This window comes from Amblyomma americanum, chromosome 8, assembly GCF_052857255.1.
Source record: "Amblyomma americanum isolate KBUSLIRL-KWMA chromosome 8, ASM5285725v1, whole genome shotgun sequence".
NCBI lineage: Eukaryota > Metazoa > Arthropoda > Arachnida > Ixodida > Ixodidae > Amblyomma > Amblyomma americanum.
Window position 1 is genome coordinate 95,301,102 of NC_135504.1, and position 18,747 is coordinate 95,319,848.

The 18,747-nt window shown below is 41.5% G+C and overlaps 1 protein-coding gene across 1 annotated transcript in view; it reads right to left on the reverse strand.

The window, feature by feature from the left end:
* Positions 1-468: 468 nt before the first annotated feature.
* Positions 469-18,747, reverse strand: part of LOC144102625 (uncharacterized) — a 98,364-nt gene continuing 80,085 nt past the window's right edge. Inside the window, exons 3-8 of the mRNA XM_077635845.1 lie at positions 17,722-17,787; positions 10,995-11,090; positions 9,957-10,070; positions 4,549-4,733; positions 1,480-1,639; positions 469-605 (exon numbers count right to left, since the gene is read on the reverse strand). Of these exons, the coding sequence (XP_077491971.1) occupies positions 469-605; positions 1,480-1,639; positions 4,549-4,733; positions 9,957-10,070; positions 10,995-11,090; positions 17,722-17,787 (758 nt within the window). The remainder of the gene's footprint in view (positions 606-1,479; positions 1,640-4,548; positions 4,734-9,956; positions 10,071-10,994; positions 11,091-17,721; positions 17,788-18,747) is intronic.

The following is an 18,747-nucleotide window of genomic DNA, read 5'->3' on the forward strand; positions in this document are numbered from 1 at the left end:
CCGTCCCGGGCCCACGCGGTCTAGCCCGTTCCGGGCCCACGTGGGCTAGCCCGTTCCGGGCCCACACGAGCTAGCCCGTTCCGGGCCCACGCGGGCTAGCCCGTTCCGGGCCCACGCGGGCTAGCCCGTTCCGGGCCCACGCGGGCTAGCCCACTCCGGGCCCACGTGGGCTAGCCCGTCCCAATCCCCCTTGAGCTAGTCTGTTCTGGTCACAGTAGGCTTCTTAGGAGACACTTGCGGGAAGTCAACAAAGGTAACCCATATAGAACCCATAGCCTTTAAGCCCACCGACCCAAATAGACTTAAGGCCCACCTGCTAACCCAGAGAGGCTTTCTTCACTTCAGTATTTTTTGTGTACATATTACTACTGAAATTACATTCCACATATCTGACAATACAATGCAAGTAAGAATTCTTATTTATTTGTTTTTACAATGCATATGGTGGGCATTAAAAGAATGCCTCAATTACTGGGGTGAAGAGTCCACCCCCTTCATCCGAGCCCTCCGACCGCCATCCCGGTCTCTCGCCCCACGCAGAAATGCTGCCACTCTGTTATTGATGCCTTCAATGGTGGCTGTAGGTATTCTGCGCTGCACAGCAGCTGTAAAAGTGAACAAATAAACACACATATCAAACTGATATTCAGTATGGTGGATAAAAATCACTTTGCACAGTATAACAGTCACATCTTCCAGGAAATGCTTCATAACCGTATGCAATGCTACAATGTACAATGCTTGAAATATCAGGAAATTTCTTTTGCTATTAATATCTGTAACCATAATAAGCATAAATATCCATAGTAAGAATAACCGATAGGTGCATGAGTTATTAAAGGACAATAGACACCTAAATTTATTGCGTGTTTTCTTCTGTCAAACGATGCGTTAGATAAAAAAATACATGTATTACCGGGTATTATTTGCCTACAGCCCCGCTAAATAATTTATAATTGAATTTCTTCTCCTATGCGGTTTTGGCTTCATCGACCGAATGACGACTGTTGTCAAGTTGATGTTTTGGTCACATGATGCAACTAGAAAAACTAATACAATCGCTGATATGTAGTTTTAATTCCCCATGACATTTAATCCAGCCTGTTCCGAGACCTGGAAGGACAAAAATTATCTGTCAGCAATAATATAACCGATTTGTTATGCCTCATGTGAATTAAACACCAACTACACGTCGCAGTCATCGTTCGACTGATGAAACCAAAACAACGTCAAGAAGAAATTCAATTATAAATTATTTAGTGGTCGTACATGTATACGAATGTCTAATGCATCATTTGAAAGAAGAAAACACACAAGCAAAAATTCAGTACCTATAGTCCTTTATATTTGGATGCCTACTCAGTAATCGATAACGGAAGTGTTGAAAGCCACAAGGTGGATTGAATGTAGCTTTTTCCTGCAATTAGATGGTGTGTTCACAAAATGTCTATAATCTTCAGGAGATTCCCATGTACTAACCAACAATTGCACTGTACAGCCGAAGATTCTTAAAACTTTGTTTTTCACCCCGCCCCTCCAATGTGTACCTGAGGGCCACAGGAGTTTTTACTAAAGTCTTCATGATAAGTTTTGTTGTCTCATCAGTCGTCTCGCCCCCGATAAGTGCCAGCTTTCTGATCTGAAATAGATTATACACATTATACAAAGCAAACTATATGCCATTAAAACCCTACAATGAATCTTTAATAAAGCTCCCTCTTAGAGGAACCATGTGGAAGTCAAGAAAAAATCAGAATTATGTAGAACAGGGTCATACAGAGGACTCAAACAGACTTATGATCACAGTGGTGTGATCTATCAGCCTAACGATAACATAATTCTCTGTTGTCTTCTATACGCCCATCTTTGCATCATCATATGAACTTCCTTTTATTCATGACTCAATGGCATATGCTTCCCAAACAATAAGATAAGGGGGAAAAAGTGAAGCCATTACTTTAAGGCCACCTTGAACCACAAGATTTTAGCCTGGAGCTACATGAGTGATGTAAGCACATAACAGTCAGCTGCAACTATGCACAGCAAGGCTAACACTTGTGCTAATTTCTTGTAGTAGGCCAGGTATTATCTACAGCAAATCCTCATTCAACTACATTTGTACAAAATGAAGCTTTCAGGTCTACAAATCCAAATGCAACATGAGGAAATTTATTTCGAAGTCCCAACTTAATCTGAAGTGGGCTCACCATATGTAGAAGGCTCAAATTAAACTACACCTGAACAAAACACTATGCATCAAAATAATATTAAAAGGAATCAATATGTTGCCAGTAGTTCATAGGCACAATTGAAAGAAATGCAATACTAAGGCAAATATTAATTCAGACTACTATTCTATGCTCACGATGCAAATAACTGAATAGTATTGCCCTCTCCGAAAAAAGAACTCGCATATTTGTGCACTTCTATACGACGACCACGGCTCGATTGGCATGCATATAAGTGTGAAGCGTTCGCAATAAAGAATTGTTACAAGTTCAAAGCTCGTCCTTGTCTGTCTACTCTGCCGTCTTTTGTGCGCTGCTATGCCTGTAATTCACGCTAACCTGCTGCAACAACAGCAGTGATCCACACGTTAGTAAATCAGCAAAGCGCAGCTGCACACTGCTGTGCTGCACATTTTTTCAACACTCAATGGCAAGTCACTCGTTTACTTTTTTTAAGGCACTTAACTATCCGCACCTGCAGGTTACCCTTGCTTCCACATGCATGGTTCAGTCGTTCTCCTACTGTTCCTTATCTGTGCATGCACCACATGCCACTCTTCATAGCTTGTGCAATGCACTCTCCTCTCATGCAAAGCTGCCACCAGTATCGTGCCACACTGAGAAAAAGACCATAGAGGCCCCTCCTATTCTGGAATAATTCTGTTTGGAAGCTTTCAAATTTTTGCACATAATGAAGCACTTCACAGAGCTCTGGAAAATCATTGCCGTGTACTTTTCATGTCAAAAGCAGGCAACAATGTTTCAGCTCCTTGCAGAACTTTACAAATTGTTTTCTTAGCTTTTTTTTTCTTTCTGGTGTTTTGCACACCGAAATAATGAGCTTTCACTGCATATTTTTTTGCACAGCACCAAGTTTCCCCAAAACTGCATTTCGGCTTATGCTACAAAGATATGATCTGCAGAACAAATCTGCAGAACAACACTGCAAAAGCTCATTAAATATTTGATTTTTTTATTTTATTATAGATACCTCAAGGGCCTTTGGGTGAGGGCTTTACATGAGGGGACTGTAAAGGGACTGTAAAAAAAACTCAAATTGTCATATGACCCCCAACAAAACTGACAAGAACTACTTGCACCAGAGTAAATTTATACATTGGAAGACTGAGCAATGGTTGCCCTCATTTGGGATGAGAACAACATAAAAATGGCTATTTTTCGCATTTCCATCAATATTTTGTGCGCACTGTTACGAGTAAAAGCCGAACTTCTAACTTGTAACGACCTCCCCACAATCTTTCACGGTGCAATGCTGTAGTGGCGTTGCGTCACGGCTGCGTCTCGTGCGAACAGGCTTCACCACACAACGCACGAAATGACACTTGACGAGTGCACAGTTTGGAATGATGAAGGAACCACACAGATGGAAGCGAGGAAAATGCACAGTGCCGGCAATCAGCGTTTGAAACCGCATTCAGCTGAGCCTGGATAGCTCACTGATGGACGTCTGATAGCTTCTGTTGCCACGGGCTAGCATGAAGCTCATAAATGCAAAACCAAAACTATGAGGTCACCCTATTCTCGGAGATGAGGCCATTCATTTTTTTCATCATGCGTGCAGTTGTGTGCATGTCACAGATGCGTACTGAACTCTGCAGCATGCATTTCAGGTTTAGGGAGGGCCACCTTGATGATTGCTTACCGTGCCGATTATACCTGGATGGAGCTAACCTTTAAGAGCTCGTTCAAATTAACCGTTGCGAGACCCATAGCGTCCAAATTGGCAGGCTTTCAAAGATATGGCCAGGACCATGCTGGCTGTTCAAATTTTTCGGGTTTATGAATTAATGGGAGTCGAATTAACCAGTAAAAGTTGAAAGTCTCAGATGTTACACGGAAGCAGGCAGCTGCTGCCACGGTCGCTGCCCCTTCTGTCCCTGCCCTCTGGCACTTATGGCTGCCGTGCCGGTCATGGCACTCGTTTTTGTCAAACAGTTTTATGGTTCTACCTTCTCTTTGCATTTTAGAAGAAATGTACCCTTGTGATATGACTGACTAGGCCGCTATATCACGGGGACATTTCTCCGGCCCTGTGCCAGGCGCCAGGCTATTCAGGGTGTGGCAGGGAAGAGTTAGAACTAACCATGGCAGAATTTATTCGTGTTCGAATTAAGAGGCTTTATTATTATATATATGCTGCTACGGAGCTTTGCTGCACCAAGTAGTAGAGTTAAAATTATCCAAAAATCTTTTTTAATGACCTATGAACTAACGAGCTCTTACTGGAACTACTTCAACACTTGCCCCCTATATTTCTATCATCACTTGAGAAGACAAAGGACAGCAAATGTTTTCTTACCAGAAGAGCCCTCTGGTCTTTATCTGCCAAAACCTCTTCAATGTCTGCCAGTTTTTCCAGTGACGTCGCTACCATCACTGTATCGCTTCCAGTTTCCATGTCTAGAGTGGCAGAATAGTTCCCCTTTAACTCCTTGATATCGCTACGAATCTCCAGCAGCAGCTTCATGATGTGATGATTAAAGCCTAGAAAAAAAAACACTTGCCTAAATAAGAGTGCATGAATTTAACTGAAAGAATAGCTGGACTAAGCAAATACATCAAAAGTGTACATACAGATGACTCAATAATTTTAACTGATCTTATTGAACCTTTCTTGGTACAAGCTTCTGGTTTACTCAAGTAGAACCTTTGTTCCCATCGACAAGTGCAATGGTCTTATTAAAACAAAATTTAAAGCAAGAGTTCGGTTGCCTTCAAGTTCAAATTATTAAAGGGACCAACAACGGACCAAAATATGTCATGAGATTATGGTGGAAATGAAATATAATAAACTGCAGAGGGCCCCTACTGAAGAAGAAAGGGAATTTTAATGAAAGAAAGGCGGAGAGGTCGGCCGGTGGTAACAGGGCCCTGGCCTGCTACTCCACACAGGGGAAAGGAGTGCAACACGGGCTGCACTGTCATGAAACATCCTGCTCAGCAGGGTCTGAACTAAGCGCTTGGCTATTGGCGCAGAATATTTTTCAGGTGGCGACCACTACCGCTTGCCTCATTCTTTTTGGCGCCATCATTGTTATGGCTAAACTGTCAATAAAATCCCGTTGTTTTCTCTTGAACAGCTATTTTCGTAGCTCCCACATGTGAAGCATTCTGTATGACCAAATAGCTAGACACATGCCTTGCAGGCTTTCTTGGCATACAAATGTCTGCTTAGACGACAAGCCTGCAAAAGATTATGAAGTTGCATTTAAATAATTATTAGTTAGAAAAGTTACCGGAATCAAGCACATTGGCCAAGTGAGGCCGACTACTACAGTAAACACCCGCATACAATACGAGGCTTCTTTCCAGAATGTACCATGTCAAACTCTCAGCTCACATCAAATGCAGATCCAAGCAATTTTCAGTTCAAGTTTGTAGATCCAGTTTCATAATATTCAGTGCTAACATCATAAGGCTTCCAATGAACGGAGCCCTTATCTAGTAGTATTTTCGGTACCTGGTTTCTACCAATTTAGACGCTTTGATTTTAATGACTTTTAATCACGTTATCGCAAGCAAGACGATCGCATCTCTCATGATGTCTGGATCACGAAAGCAGTACATGACGGCTTTTAAAAGAAAAATTTCAGCTGGCGCAAGCAAAGGTAATACGTCATGCACTACTACATGGTATGAATGAGATAGATTCCATTTCATCAAGCTGACCTCGCGATGCCCATGCTATCAAAATAAACTACCGTATCTCGCACAGTGTCGGGATTGCAAAAGCAGTACTAGGCTCCTTTTAAATGGAGAGAAATTTTAGCTGTTGAAAGTATAGGTGCCGCATGAAGCGCTGCTACATGGACTGGATGAGGTAGGGAAAGCCTGTATAGTTGCTGTCACTGAACAGGAGACACTTGAGTCAGCATTCTCAAGGAGTCCATCAGTTGTGCTTCTGACAAATGTGGGATGTCAAATGTGCTCAATAATGCAGAGATGAGTTTCTATCAAAAAATATAATTGATAAGGGACTCTCTGAAGACTACACCTGACGGCCACCACCGCTGAGACACCGAATGCAGAGCAAATAACAAATGCTTTCAGTGAGCTCTTCTTACACTCATTTTACATGTAAAATTCATTAAAATATAAATTGGTCTACTCACGCTGCTGCTCAGGCGAAATGCCTTCCTGGCCTGCACCTGAAATGTTGACAATTATTGAACCCTTCAGTTTACTCACAAGGACGACAGCGGTGGCTCAGTGGTTACGACACTCTGCTGTTGACCCGATAAACACGGGTTCGATCCCGGCCGCAGCAGTAGAATTTCGATGGAGGCGATATTCTAGAGGCCTGTATACCGTGTGATGTCAGTGACTCAGTGCATTTTAACCCAAGGTAGCCGAAATCTCCTTAGCCCTTCACTACAGCGTCCCTCATGGCCTGAGTTGCTTTGGTATGTTAATCCCTCAAAAACCACTGTTCATTCACAGCAGGGAAATCACCTTGCCTCGCATTTTGCCAGCAGCTCAAAATTTCTGGTTGGTTTGTTAGTTTGTGGGGTTTGATGTCGCAAAGCGACTCCGGCCATGAGGGACGCTGTAGAGGAGGGCTCTGGATAATTCTACTGCATGGGGTTATTTAGTGTGCACTGACATTGCACAGTACACGGACCTCTAGCATTTCACCTACATCAAAATTCTACTCCCGCGGCCGGGATCAAACCCGTGTTTTTCGGGTCAGCAGCAGAGCACCATAACCACTGAGCCACCGGGCAGCGAATCAAAATCTCTAAATAAACAAAAAGCAGAAATAACACTCTCACATCAGTTACTGCACAAAAGGTACCCTGGGAAATTGTACACAAATAGTAATAAAACTAAGTTCAACACAGCTGAAACACCAGAATTTGACACTTGGTTGACAGTATGACAGGATGTCTCAGCATCATAACAAATACTGCAATGGCATCATGCTGTTAGGGTGCCGACGCAAGCAGGTTTATCATGCATACGTGTATCATGCATGGTTCCCTGTGTGTGCAATTCTGCATCAGTATCGTCATCATCAATATGACTGCAACCTCTGCACGGCAAAGGCCTGCCCATGTCTCTCCAATCAACCCTGTCCTTTGCCAGCTGTGCCCAACGTATCCCGCAAACTTCCTAATCTCATCTGGCCACCTCACTTTCTGCCGCCCCCTGCTTTGTTTGTCTGCCAAAGGAATCCACTCAGTTACCCTTAAAGACCAGCCGTTAGCTTTCCTTCATATTGTGTGCCCTGCCCAAGCCCGTTTCTTCCTCTTGATTTTGACTATAGGCAATTTCATAAATCATCAGGTGCAACGCTGTCAAAGCTAGCGTTCTTCTTAGCACTGCCTGCAGCCGCAACTAAAAAGTAGTGCGTTCCTTGTTGTGAGCGAAACATATATAGTGAATGCTTTGCCTGCAGGCTTACTACATTACACATTTGTCATGAGCTTAAATGCCCTCTTATTGCTGACGACACGCTGTCACTTTCTCCTGACTCAGACCACTCGGCCACAGAAGTGTGGAGTAACACGTCTCCCTTTATTTTCCTATGCGGACTACTTCCGTACCTTTCACAGCGTTGCACCTGATGTATGAAACGGAGTATAGGATGTCACTAATCTATGTTTGTTCCCTCACCCACTCTTCCCGCTTCCGGTCTCTTAACGTTACACCTATCATTTTTCTTTCCATAGCTCACTGCGCTGTCCTTAAACTGCACTAACATTAAACAAAGCATAAAAAGCAAATCATGGAAAATATGCTAGTGCAATGAATATGGCAGAACTTATGAAGGGTCATTCCTCAATGTAGTGTCCATCCTGGCCTACAAATGGGACATTATGGCAACACTGCAATTGTCAACCCTTTTGGTGCTGCGGGTTTAGTCAGTAACACAGCTGTGATGCAGTCAAAGCACTGTTTGCTAGTTGCTGGTGATGAGTACACTGATGAGAACTTCTTTCTTTAAAGTGTGCATTTCACAGACTACATTGCCAGGTGTGGGTATAGCTGCTACCAGCACATTAACAGAAAATGATACTATTCAACTGTGCTCCCTGTGCCTTGGACAACAGCACCGTACATGAGCAGCAGCCAAAAGTGCCGCATTTCAAAGTGAAAGATTTAAGCAACACAGACTCTGACCATATTGAAGAATTTTGCTTGGAAGTTCCTGGCACTGTGCACAATGAAGCATGACATCTGTAGAAAATAGTGGCAACTGCAGTTTTGATATCAACAGCTGTGACCATTTCTCAGTTTTCCACCAATTAAATTTACTGTAATGCAAATGTGCTTTTCCAGTTTTTTTTCTTCACCCATTACTTAACCATTTTTTTCTAAACCTTGGAAGTACAAATGAACAAGCTCACAATAAAGGCTTGTTGATCATTCAATCTACTTACTTCGCTAAACATGCTCCACAATATTAAATAGTATAGCCGTCTACGTGTTTTATTCTTTGAAATGATGCATAAGGCATTAGCATACATCGATTACCAGGAAGTATTCACCTACAACCGCTAAATATTTTATAATCAAATTTCTCTCTCATGGAGATTCAGTTTCAACAGACAAATGATAGCTGTGAGGCCAAAGGTGTGTACAGGTCATACGAGGCATGAAAAGAACTGCGACATAATCATTGCTTAATCATTCTGATTCACTGCCAACAAATGCCAGCCTGTCTCAACAGGCAAAATGTCCACGAATGAAAAAGCGGCAATTACATTGCAGTTTTTAGATTGAAAGCTCTATTTCACAACCAAACTTGCAAAAGCCGTTTGATCGCTGAAGCCTGACCTTGAATAAATAAGTAAGATAATATTGCCACAACTGGGTTTCGAACCCGTGGCAGCGCGAACAGGTCAGTTTCGCTGGCCTGTGCATAAGAGTGCTATGCCATTACTGCAGCCGATCAGGCCTCGTGTTAAAATGCAACACACTCTTGCGCTATGCACTGCATGTCGTCATCATCACCTAATATTACTGTCGAAATAATATTGTGGTCCCATGCATTTGACTGTAACAGTGCCCAGTTGGCAATAACGAGCCCAGGTGTGGCTACTTTCGGTTCCACTCTTGTGGTAGGGCATGATGAGAACACATTCTAGTGCATACTGATTAGAACCATTTTCCGCTCCTTTGAGTTCACATCACCGAGCTTTTTCTTGTTTTTTAAGCATAGTGAGTGCAAGGCTGCCTTCAATGGCCATTATCTTGGTGTATTCCCATTGAGTGTATGTCAGCAGACACTGGTAGTTGCCATGTGGCACTGGCTGATTCCCATTGAGTGCAATATGTTTCGTGTGATGGTAGTATCAGAAGATGCCATGAGAAGAGAATTCACTTCATTAGCTTATTCCAAATTACACAAGAATGTCAACAGCAAACCAAGATTATTTTCTGATCATCTGTAGCATTCATCAAGACATATGCCATCATCAGGCCCACTGGGCAGACAATCATGCTTTGGTAGGTACGTTTATGAAATGCTGCAAGCCAGGAAAAAAAAAACCTTACGCAGTTCACTCTTGATATTGAAACACATTTGGCCAGTTCTGCAGACTTCTAAATAATCAAGAACTTTTAAACACTTGCTGTTGACAGGTATAAAGCATCAGTTTGAATTAAACAAGTTTACATTAACGAGAGTCCACTGTAACAATGACTAATAATCACAAATATTCCTACAAAAAAATAAAACATTATTCCATCCACTGCACTGACCTCCAACTGCAAGTGCCTGCTGCGAAGAGAGAAAGCCAGAGGCTCCCATCGGAGTGCGAGTCCTGATAATGGGAATGCCATCTGGAGCATGTTCATCTGCGTGGTGGTGAGGAGCTGCAGGGATGTGTGAAAATATGAGACACTGCAGCATGCGTGTTGAGAAGCAGCACATTTAATGCTGTGCACGAGGCACCTTGAAGCCTACCAAGGATACATGGGGTGACCACAATATCATAATATTACTGCAGTGCCAGCTGCCACATTACACCTGCAGTATTTTTCTAAAACAGCAAATAAAGTGGTTTGTCACAAAATCAATTTTCAGGGCTCTATCTCCTACTTCAGGCAGAAGATGCATCTGCCATATACTACTGTACTGCTCCCTTTAGCACACAACCTCCCCAGCAGCTTGCAATAGCTTCCTTACAATGCTGTGCAATTTTAGAACGCCATCTAACAAGGACTGGCAACTAGGTCCATGGCACACACACTATTTTACTCAATGTACTCAGTATTTTTTACCGTAATATCTCAATTTAATATTATTTCTCTATTCACATGTAACCCAACTATGGAAAGGCAGTGACTAACAAGGTTTCCTTTCTAATTCTTGCACACTTCAGTGTGCTTTCATGACTTTGAAAATACAAAGGGGTTTTAATTATTTTTCTAATTAGTGTACACATCGTTTTGCATTCATGGTTTCATTCTAGTTTCAGCCTGGCCCACTCGGGCACACAGTGCAAAGCCTTTGGAAATAAGCTTAATATTTTTTTCATTATGTACAAAACCAGAATGTTTTCTCATTCATCACTAGCCCCGCATGATATTGAAAAACTCTTGCAACATAAATGCAGATCCTATGCAACTGATATTTATATAGGAAACGGTTCTCGAGACTCTGAGTAAACATATTTTCTTTGCATAGAATCAGTATTTCAAGAAATGCTGCAAGTCAGCACAGAAGCCCAAAAACAGTCCATACTCCCACAGTGTTCTAAGGCATACATTAAAAATTCCATTCAGCTGTCAGCTTACCTGAATCCAGATTCCAAGAGCTGGAGCCGGCACAGTCAAGGGCAGCATTGTGGCTCACAGTGTCTTGTGGGGTAGATTCTACATCACTGTTGCAAGCTGTTAATGCAATATGCAATGACATGACACATGAGTGTCACATGAGTGTCATAGTGACAAACAGTTAAAATGATACTGAAAACTAAACATTTCAACAGAATTGCCTGTCTGGTTGGGTCTGACAACTTATAATAAGCTGACACATCTTCAACCAAAAACTTAATTTAAAACCGAAAGTTTCAAAGCAACCTCTGCTCCTTCAGGGGTGACGGGGGTGGTGGCTAGCATCTTTTAAGTATGCATGGAGTGGAGCAGAAGGCAGAAAGAAGGAAAGCGGTGATGCGAAAGGTGCTGGCGGAGAGGGCCTGGGGGAGGATGTTTGCACTAATTGTTAAGGCTATTAGTCACATTGCCGGGCTGTGCAGTGAGGGTCAATGGCGACTTTTCTTCTTAGAGCTACAGAGCAATGTCCCTGTGCATATACTGGGGCGAGGTTTCCCTTTGTGCGGTTGATGTTGTTCGGTGTTCTTTGAATCTGCTAAGATTCGAGCAAGAGCCTGTTTTGACAATTTGTTTCGGTTCCGAGGATGCTGGTTTTGTTGAAGTTGATTCTGTGGTCTGAGCCATTGACTGTCACAGCATAGCCTAGCAATGCGACTGTAGGAACCTTTACCCTTAGTGCCAATGTCCTCCCATCTACTGCTCCTAACCACCCCCCCCCCCCCAACATTATTCGCATCACTGCTTTCTTTCTTATTATTTATTTTATTATTTTATTTATTGATACTGCAATCCCGTAGTTGGGATTTTAGCAGGGTGGGGTTTGGCCTTCTGCTAGCCTGAATTATGCAGGCAAGGTATAAGTTCGTGCTAGTCACCTTTATTTTTTTTAGAAATCAGGACTGATTGGTCACAGCATGAAATGAACATGTAAAGTGCACAGACAATGGCCCTTAAGTCAAATGACTGCACAGGGACCCCTCACATGTTTATTTCCATTGCTGCTATTAAGAAATACAATCTGATCAAAGAAAGCATAAAATCAAGCTCTCAACAACTTTCGTTTAGCCCGTTCTTCAATCGAGGAATAATTACTCATTACCATCCACCTCAACACAGCCACTTGGATACCTGCAAAAAAATAAATTAAAATCTATTCCATTCTGTTTGTTTATTTTGAGGGCTTCAACGTCCCAAAGTGACTCGAGTTGTAAGGAACAATGTAGTGGAGGGCTCCAGGTAATTTCGACCACCTGGGGTTCTTTAGTGCACAGACATCGCACAGTACATGAGCATCTTGCATTTGGCCTCCATCGAAACATGACCGCTGCGTACTGCCAGGGGGGAATGAGGGGGTCCCTATATGCACTGGACAAACAGCCTTCTGTGATGAAGGTGAACTTTTCTCATGGGTCACCTCTCAAAGTAGAATGCAAGGCGAGGAACGAGAAAGAAAACTGGAACGCAGAAATAGTAGTACATGGCAAATTCCTGCACTTTGACCTTCATCAATCCATCCCAGAAAACAGCAAGGGTTAATGACAAATTAGAAAGTAATGCGAGAAATACCCACAAGAATTACAAACTGTTGCATGGGAAATGTGACCGAAATAGGAAACCTAAGGCCCAAGTCAAGGAATGTTCAGTTGGAAAATAGAACATCCTTCAGCCACTTCGCATGCAACGTAACTGTTCTGGGGAGCAAAAACTGCAGAAACAATGTTACAACACGACCTTTCTGGCAGCTACAGGGAACACGTTGGCAGCTCTGTCTAAACGTTGTTCTTACTTTTTGCAGGTCAGTGTCATTTTTCGTTTGCCATTTTGGCAAGTTTTACTTCGTGTGTTCCCTGTTGATGCCGGAAACTGTGTTGTAGGCATGGGTGATGAAATGATATGCTTGATATGTACAACAGAAGTAGACATGGATGATTCTTACTTGATGTGTAGTGACTGCAATTATGCATATCACTTAGGGAAATGCTCTCGTGTTCGTGAAAGCCAGTTCAATTCCATGGGGGAAACAACAAAAAAAGTCATGGTGATACCAGACATGCTGAGCAGGACGATCACGAAGTGGACCGAAGAAACTTAGTGCTTCGGAGGTTGCTGTGCTAGAGAAATCGGCAGATGAAATGCCTCAGATTGGCCTTGTTCTTGTAGATATACATGAAAACTTGCAACGCTTCTCAGCCTGAAGGACACCATTGAAAACATTGAGCAAGCTGAGCAGCAGATGTCTGATAAATAGAACAAGATTCTTGCTGACATTGCACATCATGAGACAGAAATCAAGGAAATTAAGACCAAGGTACAAAGGCTTGAGCAACGGGAAGTAACTGAAGTTCAAACTATGCAGGAACAATTAAATGACCTTGAATGGAGGAACCGTAAACTGACCTTGGAGACTTGGAGTTTCACGGAATTGCACAAACTGAAAAGGAAGATTTGCTTGGTAAAGTCAATGCTCTCGCTAAGACGATAGCTGTTCCAGAATTAGCCCAACATGAAGTTGTCGCCATTCATCGCCTTCCTTCCAAGCCCGGCAAAATCCCTGGCATTATCCTTCGCTTTGCCCGACAAGATACGTGTGAAGAATGGTTCGAGAAGAGGCATGGCCTAAGTACCCTTCCATCGCAAGTGTACATTCAAGAAAATTTAACAAAGCACTCTAGGGACTTAGTTTTTGAAGTAAAGAAATTGGCTAAAGAACATGACTTTCAATATGTGTGGCACAGGAATGCTAGGATTTTTGTTCGGTGCAGGGACAGAGAGCGTGCATGGCGAATCCAAGCAATGAACGAACTGGATAGGATTGCGACCAGCAGTCCTAATTAGCTTATTTGATTGTTTTTCATTGTTTTCCCCAAACAATGTCATGGACAGACAACACTATGTATCTCCAAATGATTTTGACAACTATGTTGGCGGCTACTTTCAGTCTTCCTTCAATGCATTTCACGCTAATATGCAATCTGCTCGGAATAAAAGCACTTCGCTAGAGGTTCTGTTAAATAAGATTAAGACTGATGTTCTGAAAGGCGCAAAAGACACACACACAGGAAAAAAGGGAGATGACACAAAGAGCGCCTACTACCAACTGAGTAGGCGCTCTTTGTGTCATCCCCCTTTTTTCCTGTGTGTGTGTCTTTTGCGCCTTTCAGAACTTCAATCATGAACCAACTAGCCCCAAAGCAAGTTCTTCTGCAACAGTAAGACCCAGTTCAGTGTACTCATGTTGAGTGAAACATGGTATCACGATGATAATGATGCACTAGGCATGCCGGGATATCAGACATGTAATCCTAGTCGAAGCAACGGTAGAGGAGGTGGTGTTGCTATGCTGATAAAGAAAGATGTAAAATATGAATTCCTCCCAGCTTTCAGGAAATCAGCAACAGATTTCTAGGTGTTATCTTTACGTTGGAACAAGTTGGTGCTTGTAGTGCTGTGCAGACCCCCTGAAGGAAACTTATCAATTTTCTTTAATTTTCTTGAGTCTCTTTTCACATACATTTATGAGTGCTGTCTTGGGCTTATTTGCGGAGGCGATTTTAATGTAAATACGCTTAGTACAACCTCAGGTCCTGTTAATGAATTTAGGCTGTTGCTTGAATCACAAAACATTACCAATACCATATATCTTCCAACACGTGTTACGTCCAGTTCGTCAACATTGCTTGACCAATTTCTAAGCAAATATGCAGCCCATTAAGTTAAATCGGGAGTCCTTGCATGCGCTTTTAGTGATCACCTTCCTATTTTTGTCTGTGTGAAACCTTTAGATAAAGAAAAACCAGTAAATCGCAGTTACCTACCAGCCAATTTTGCCATCCCAGTTAGACCAATTTCGTTATGATATAAAGAAAACAGACTGGTCAGATGAACAAGAATCAGAAGACCCTAATATCTAATTCTGCTTATTCCCTGATAAATTTACTAATCTTTACAGAAAACATTTTTCTTTCCGAACTATTAGCGTGTCTAGAAAAATCAGGAAACCTTGGATAAATGATTGTCTACTGGCCACAATTATAGTCAAGAACAACATGTTTCACAAGTTTATTAAGACTCGAGGAATGAATAAGCTGAAGGAATTTAAGAAATATAGAAGCAGCCTTAATAAGGAAATCAGGAAAGCTAAAAGTGACTATCTTGAAAATTCTTTCAGCACGGTCAAGCATGATTGCAAGTCTACTTGGCGGAAACTAAATGAGGTTTTGAGCCGTTTATCTATGTCTGACCCAATAAGTGAGCTGAAAATAAATGATCAGCTAGTATCTCGTTCCGCTCTGGCGGATGCTTTTGATGAACACTCCGCAAATTTCTCGGTACCAACATTATCTAATCATGCAAACCCGCTCAGTAATGAAAACCCTTATAGTGTTTTCCTCAGTGCTGTTGCCGACAGTGAAGTGTATTTAACAATTATGCAGTTAAAAAATTCCGCCAGCTGTGATGTCAACGACGTGTAAATTAAGCCGGTAAAATATGTTCCCGATGTTACAGCAGCTGTCCTAACACACATATTTAATTTGTGCATAACCCATCTGGAGTCTTTCCCAAGAGCATGCAAACAGCAAAAGTAAGGGCTATCTATAAGAAAGGTGACCATAATAATCTTAATAACGATCGCCCAGTATCGATTCTTCCTGTTTTTTCAAAGGGTTATAAAAAACTTATGCTTGTGCGCTTTGAATCATTTTTTTGGAAAAGCGAACAGTATAACCGATGCCCAGTATTGTTTTAGAAAATTCAGATCTACACAACTTGCTTTGCTGTTCCAAAAAGAATACATTTTAACAAATATAGATAGTAAGAAATATGTACTACGTATATTTCTAGATTTTACAAAGGCTTTTGGTTATCTGAACCGCAATCTCCTTCTTGTAAAATTAAAAAAACTATGGTGTTCGTGGATTACCGTTAGAGCAAATTAAATCATACCTTTCACATCGCGTCCAATATGTTCAGATTAACAAGTACTCTTCAGATTTAACTTGTACACACTCGGGGGTTCCGCAGGGAAGTATTTTAGGGCCATTTTTATTCAATATCTACTTAAACAACATTGTCAATGTGGACTCGCAACCTAAGTTTGTTATCTACGCCGATGACACCAGCATTTTTCGTGTTTCGCAAAATTGTACAGAACTCTTTAGCAATGGAAACTCTGTATTATTAAAGTAGGTGAATGGACAAAGCAGAATGGTTTAATAATTAACGATTCCAAAACAAAAGCAATTGTTTTTCGCGAAAACAAGGATGGTTTCGTCAGAGTTAAAACTTAAGATTATGGTTCGGAGGTTGCAATTGTGTGTGAATTTAAAATGCTAGGTGTCTTTTTTACGGAAAAAATGTCCTGGGACCGGCACACTGACTACATATCATCAAAACTTTCATCAGTAGTTGGCATTCTGCACCAAAACAAGTATTTCCTACCCAAGAATATTATGACACTCTTATGTAACTCACTTTTTCTGTCTTAATTAAGCTATTGCATACTCGTGTGGGGTACAAACACAGTGACCAATATGGAGAAACTCAGTAGATTACAGAGAAAGGCGGTTAGAATTATTACATGTATTCAATATGACTCCAATGTACAGCCATTGTTTCAAAACCTTGGGCTATTACATGTGAAAGTTATGTACAATTACAATCTATGTCTGGCACTAATCAGAGAAAGGAAGCAAAACATTAACAACCTCACAAATTTAGGGAAATTAACTGCTAAAATTTCGTCAGGTCATTTCACACGTAAACCCGAAATCTGGAAAGTTGATTTCTGCAGAACAAACTACGCGACACAAACACTAAACCACTGCATTCCCACCCTTTTAAGTTCCTATTTATCTAATAATACCGACATTTTACAGTTGAATACTAGGCAGCTTAAGAAATTTTTTCTTCAATAATACCCGTATCATACGCTACTGGATATAGCACTCTACAATTCATGAAATGACATCTCATTTTGGCATTGTTCTTTTCTTTTTGTTCTTGGGACGGGAGAGGGTGAGTGCTGTATGTGCTTAGAATGTATTAACACACTCCTCATTTGCACACTGTGTTTGAATGCGACTGCACGGTAATTTTAAATGCGCAAGAGATGTATGCTGTTTCACCACTTTCCATGGTTTTGAAAATTTTGATATCTTAATCCCCACTACTGACTGATTTTTTTTCATACTATATCTCCCTCTCTCCATTGTACGTACATTACCATGTAAACAATTTTGAGTTTTTCATGTTTAATGAGCTTCACATTTTGTTCGTACTTATAAGCCACTATTCAAACTGCACGTTCCCATGTTAAATGCTGTGTCTATGATGCTCTCTCTTGTATGTTATTGCTCTCTAGTGTCACATATTGTTTTTATGTAGTTGGGCGAGGACCAGTAAAGCCGCGGTTGCAGCTTTTAGCCACTTCTTCCCCCATCGTTGATGGAAAATAAAACTTATCTATCTTTCTATCTAACCTGTACTGTCTTGAGCTGCTGCAAAAATTTTGTTGGAGCTCATTCGGTGCCTTATGACACCCAGAGTGTGTCTAACGACTTCATATTGCAGTTGTTATGACTTCACACTTAAAGTGGATGTCTCAGAAAATTTGAAAAAGGTACTTTGGTCTTGCTTTGAATATTTACAGCACTGCGTTTTGGGCAAGATATGAGTCTGTCACATTCACCTGAGTTGAGATGGTGGTAGTCCACATGTTTACCTGAATGAAGTGTAGGCATTGCAAGTACCCCATCTGCAACAGAAGATAGGCGGAAGGGTATTGCGTTGCTCAGATAACAGCACTTGCAGTTGCACCTAAAATCTCAGCTGTTCAGTGACTACGGGCTTTTGACTCCACAGCCCACAAATCTTAATTGCAAAAACCCTCTGGCAAACCTATTACCAATCTGCCATGTGGGCCAAAAGTTAAATTCTAACATCTGCGAAATGAGTTCGTTTGATTACTGAGTAATTGTCTTACTATGCCACACACATGTAACATACAACAGTTCAGGACCTTTCCGTTTTGAACTTTCGCCCTTCATGTTTGTAATGAAATTTTTGCACGCACAGATTATAACACAGGTTAATGCTCACAAGCATTTTTAGCTTTTCAAGGACCAGACACAAAGTGCCTGTTCTATCTGACTGCTTGGTTCTTCCCTGTGCAGATTACCAGATTTCTGTTCGGTTTTGCAAAATATCCAGGTAAAGTGATATAACCTGTCCATATTTTAGCTGCCTGACTTCCCTTCTTCCTGATAACAGAAATAGTAAACTAATCTACAGCACCAGCATGGCTCACTTTCTTCCCACAAATCAAGGATTAAGCACTTGAGTTTGAGATCATTTTGGCATGATTGGACATAAACTGTGTTTTCAATAAGGATAGCTCTTTCGCCCGGAAAAGTTCTGTAGTTGCTGAGACACTGACGACAACCCCATTCAAATTTTGTGCTAAATAAACATTGATTACGTGGCTCATTCATGCTATGCTGATGTTTATCTAGCCAAAAAGAATGCATTTATAGCAGAGTAGTTTTATAAGTTTTTAAGCTTATCAATTCCGACTCATAACATCAATCACAAAACTTGGTGATCATCATCTGGGAGTGAACAGTGGTTTATTCCAGCCTCAGTGGTCAGTGCATGATTAACTGTTTTGACACAGCAGTTCAACAAAAGTGACCAGCTGTGGTACCACCTGTATTTG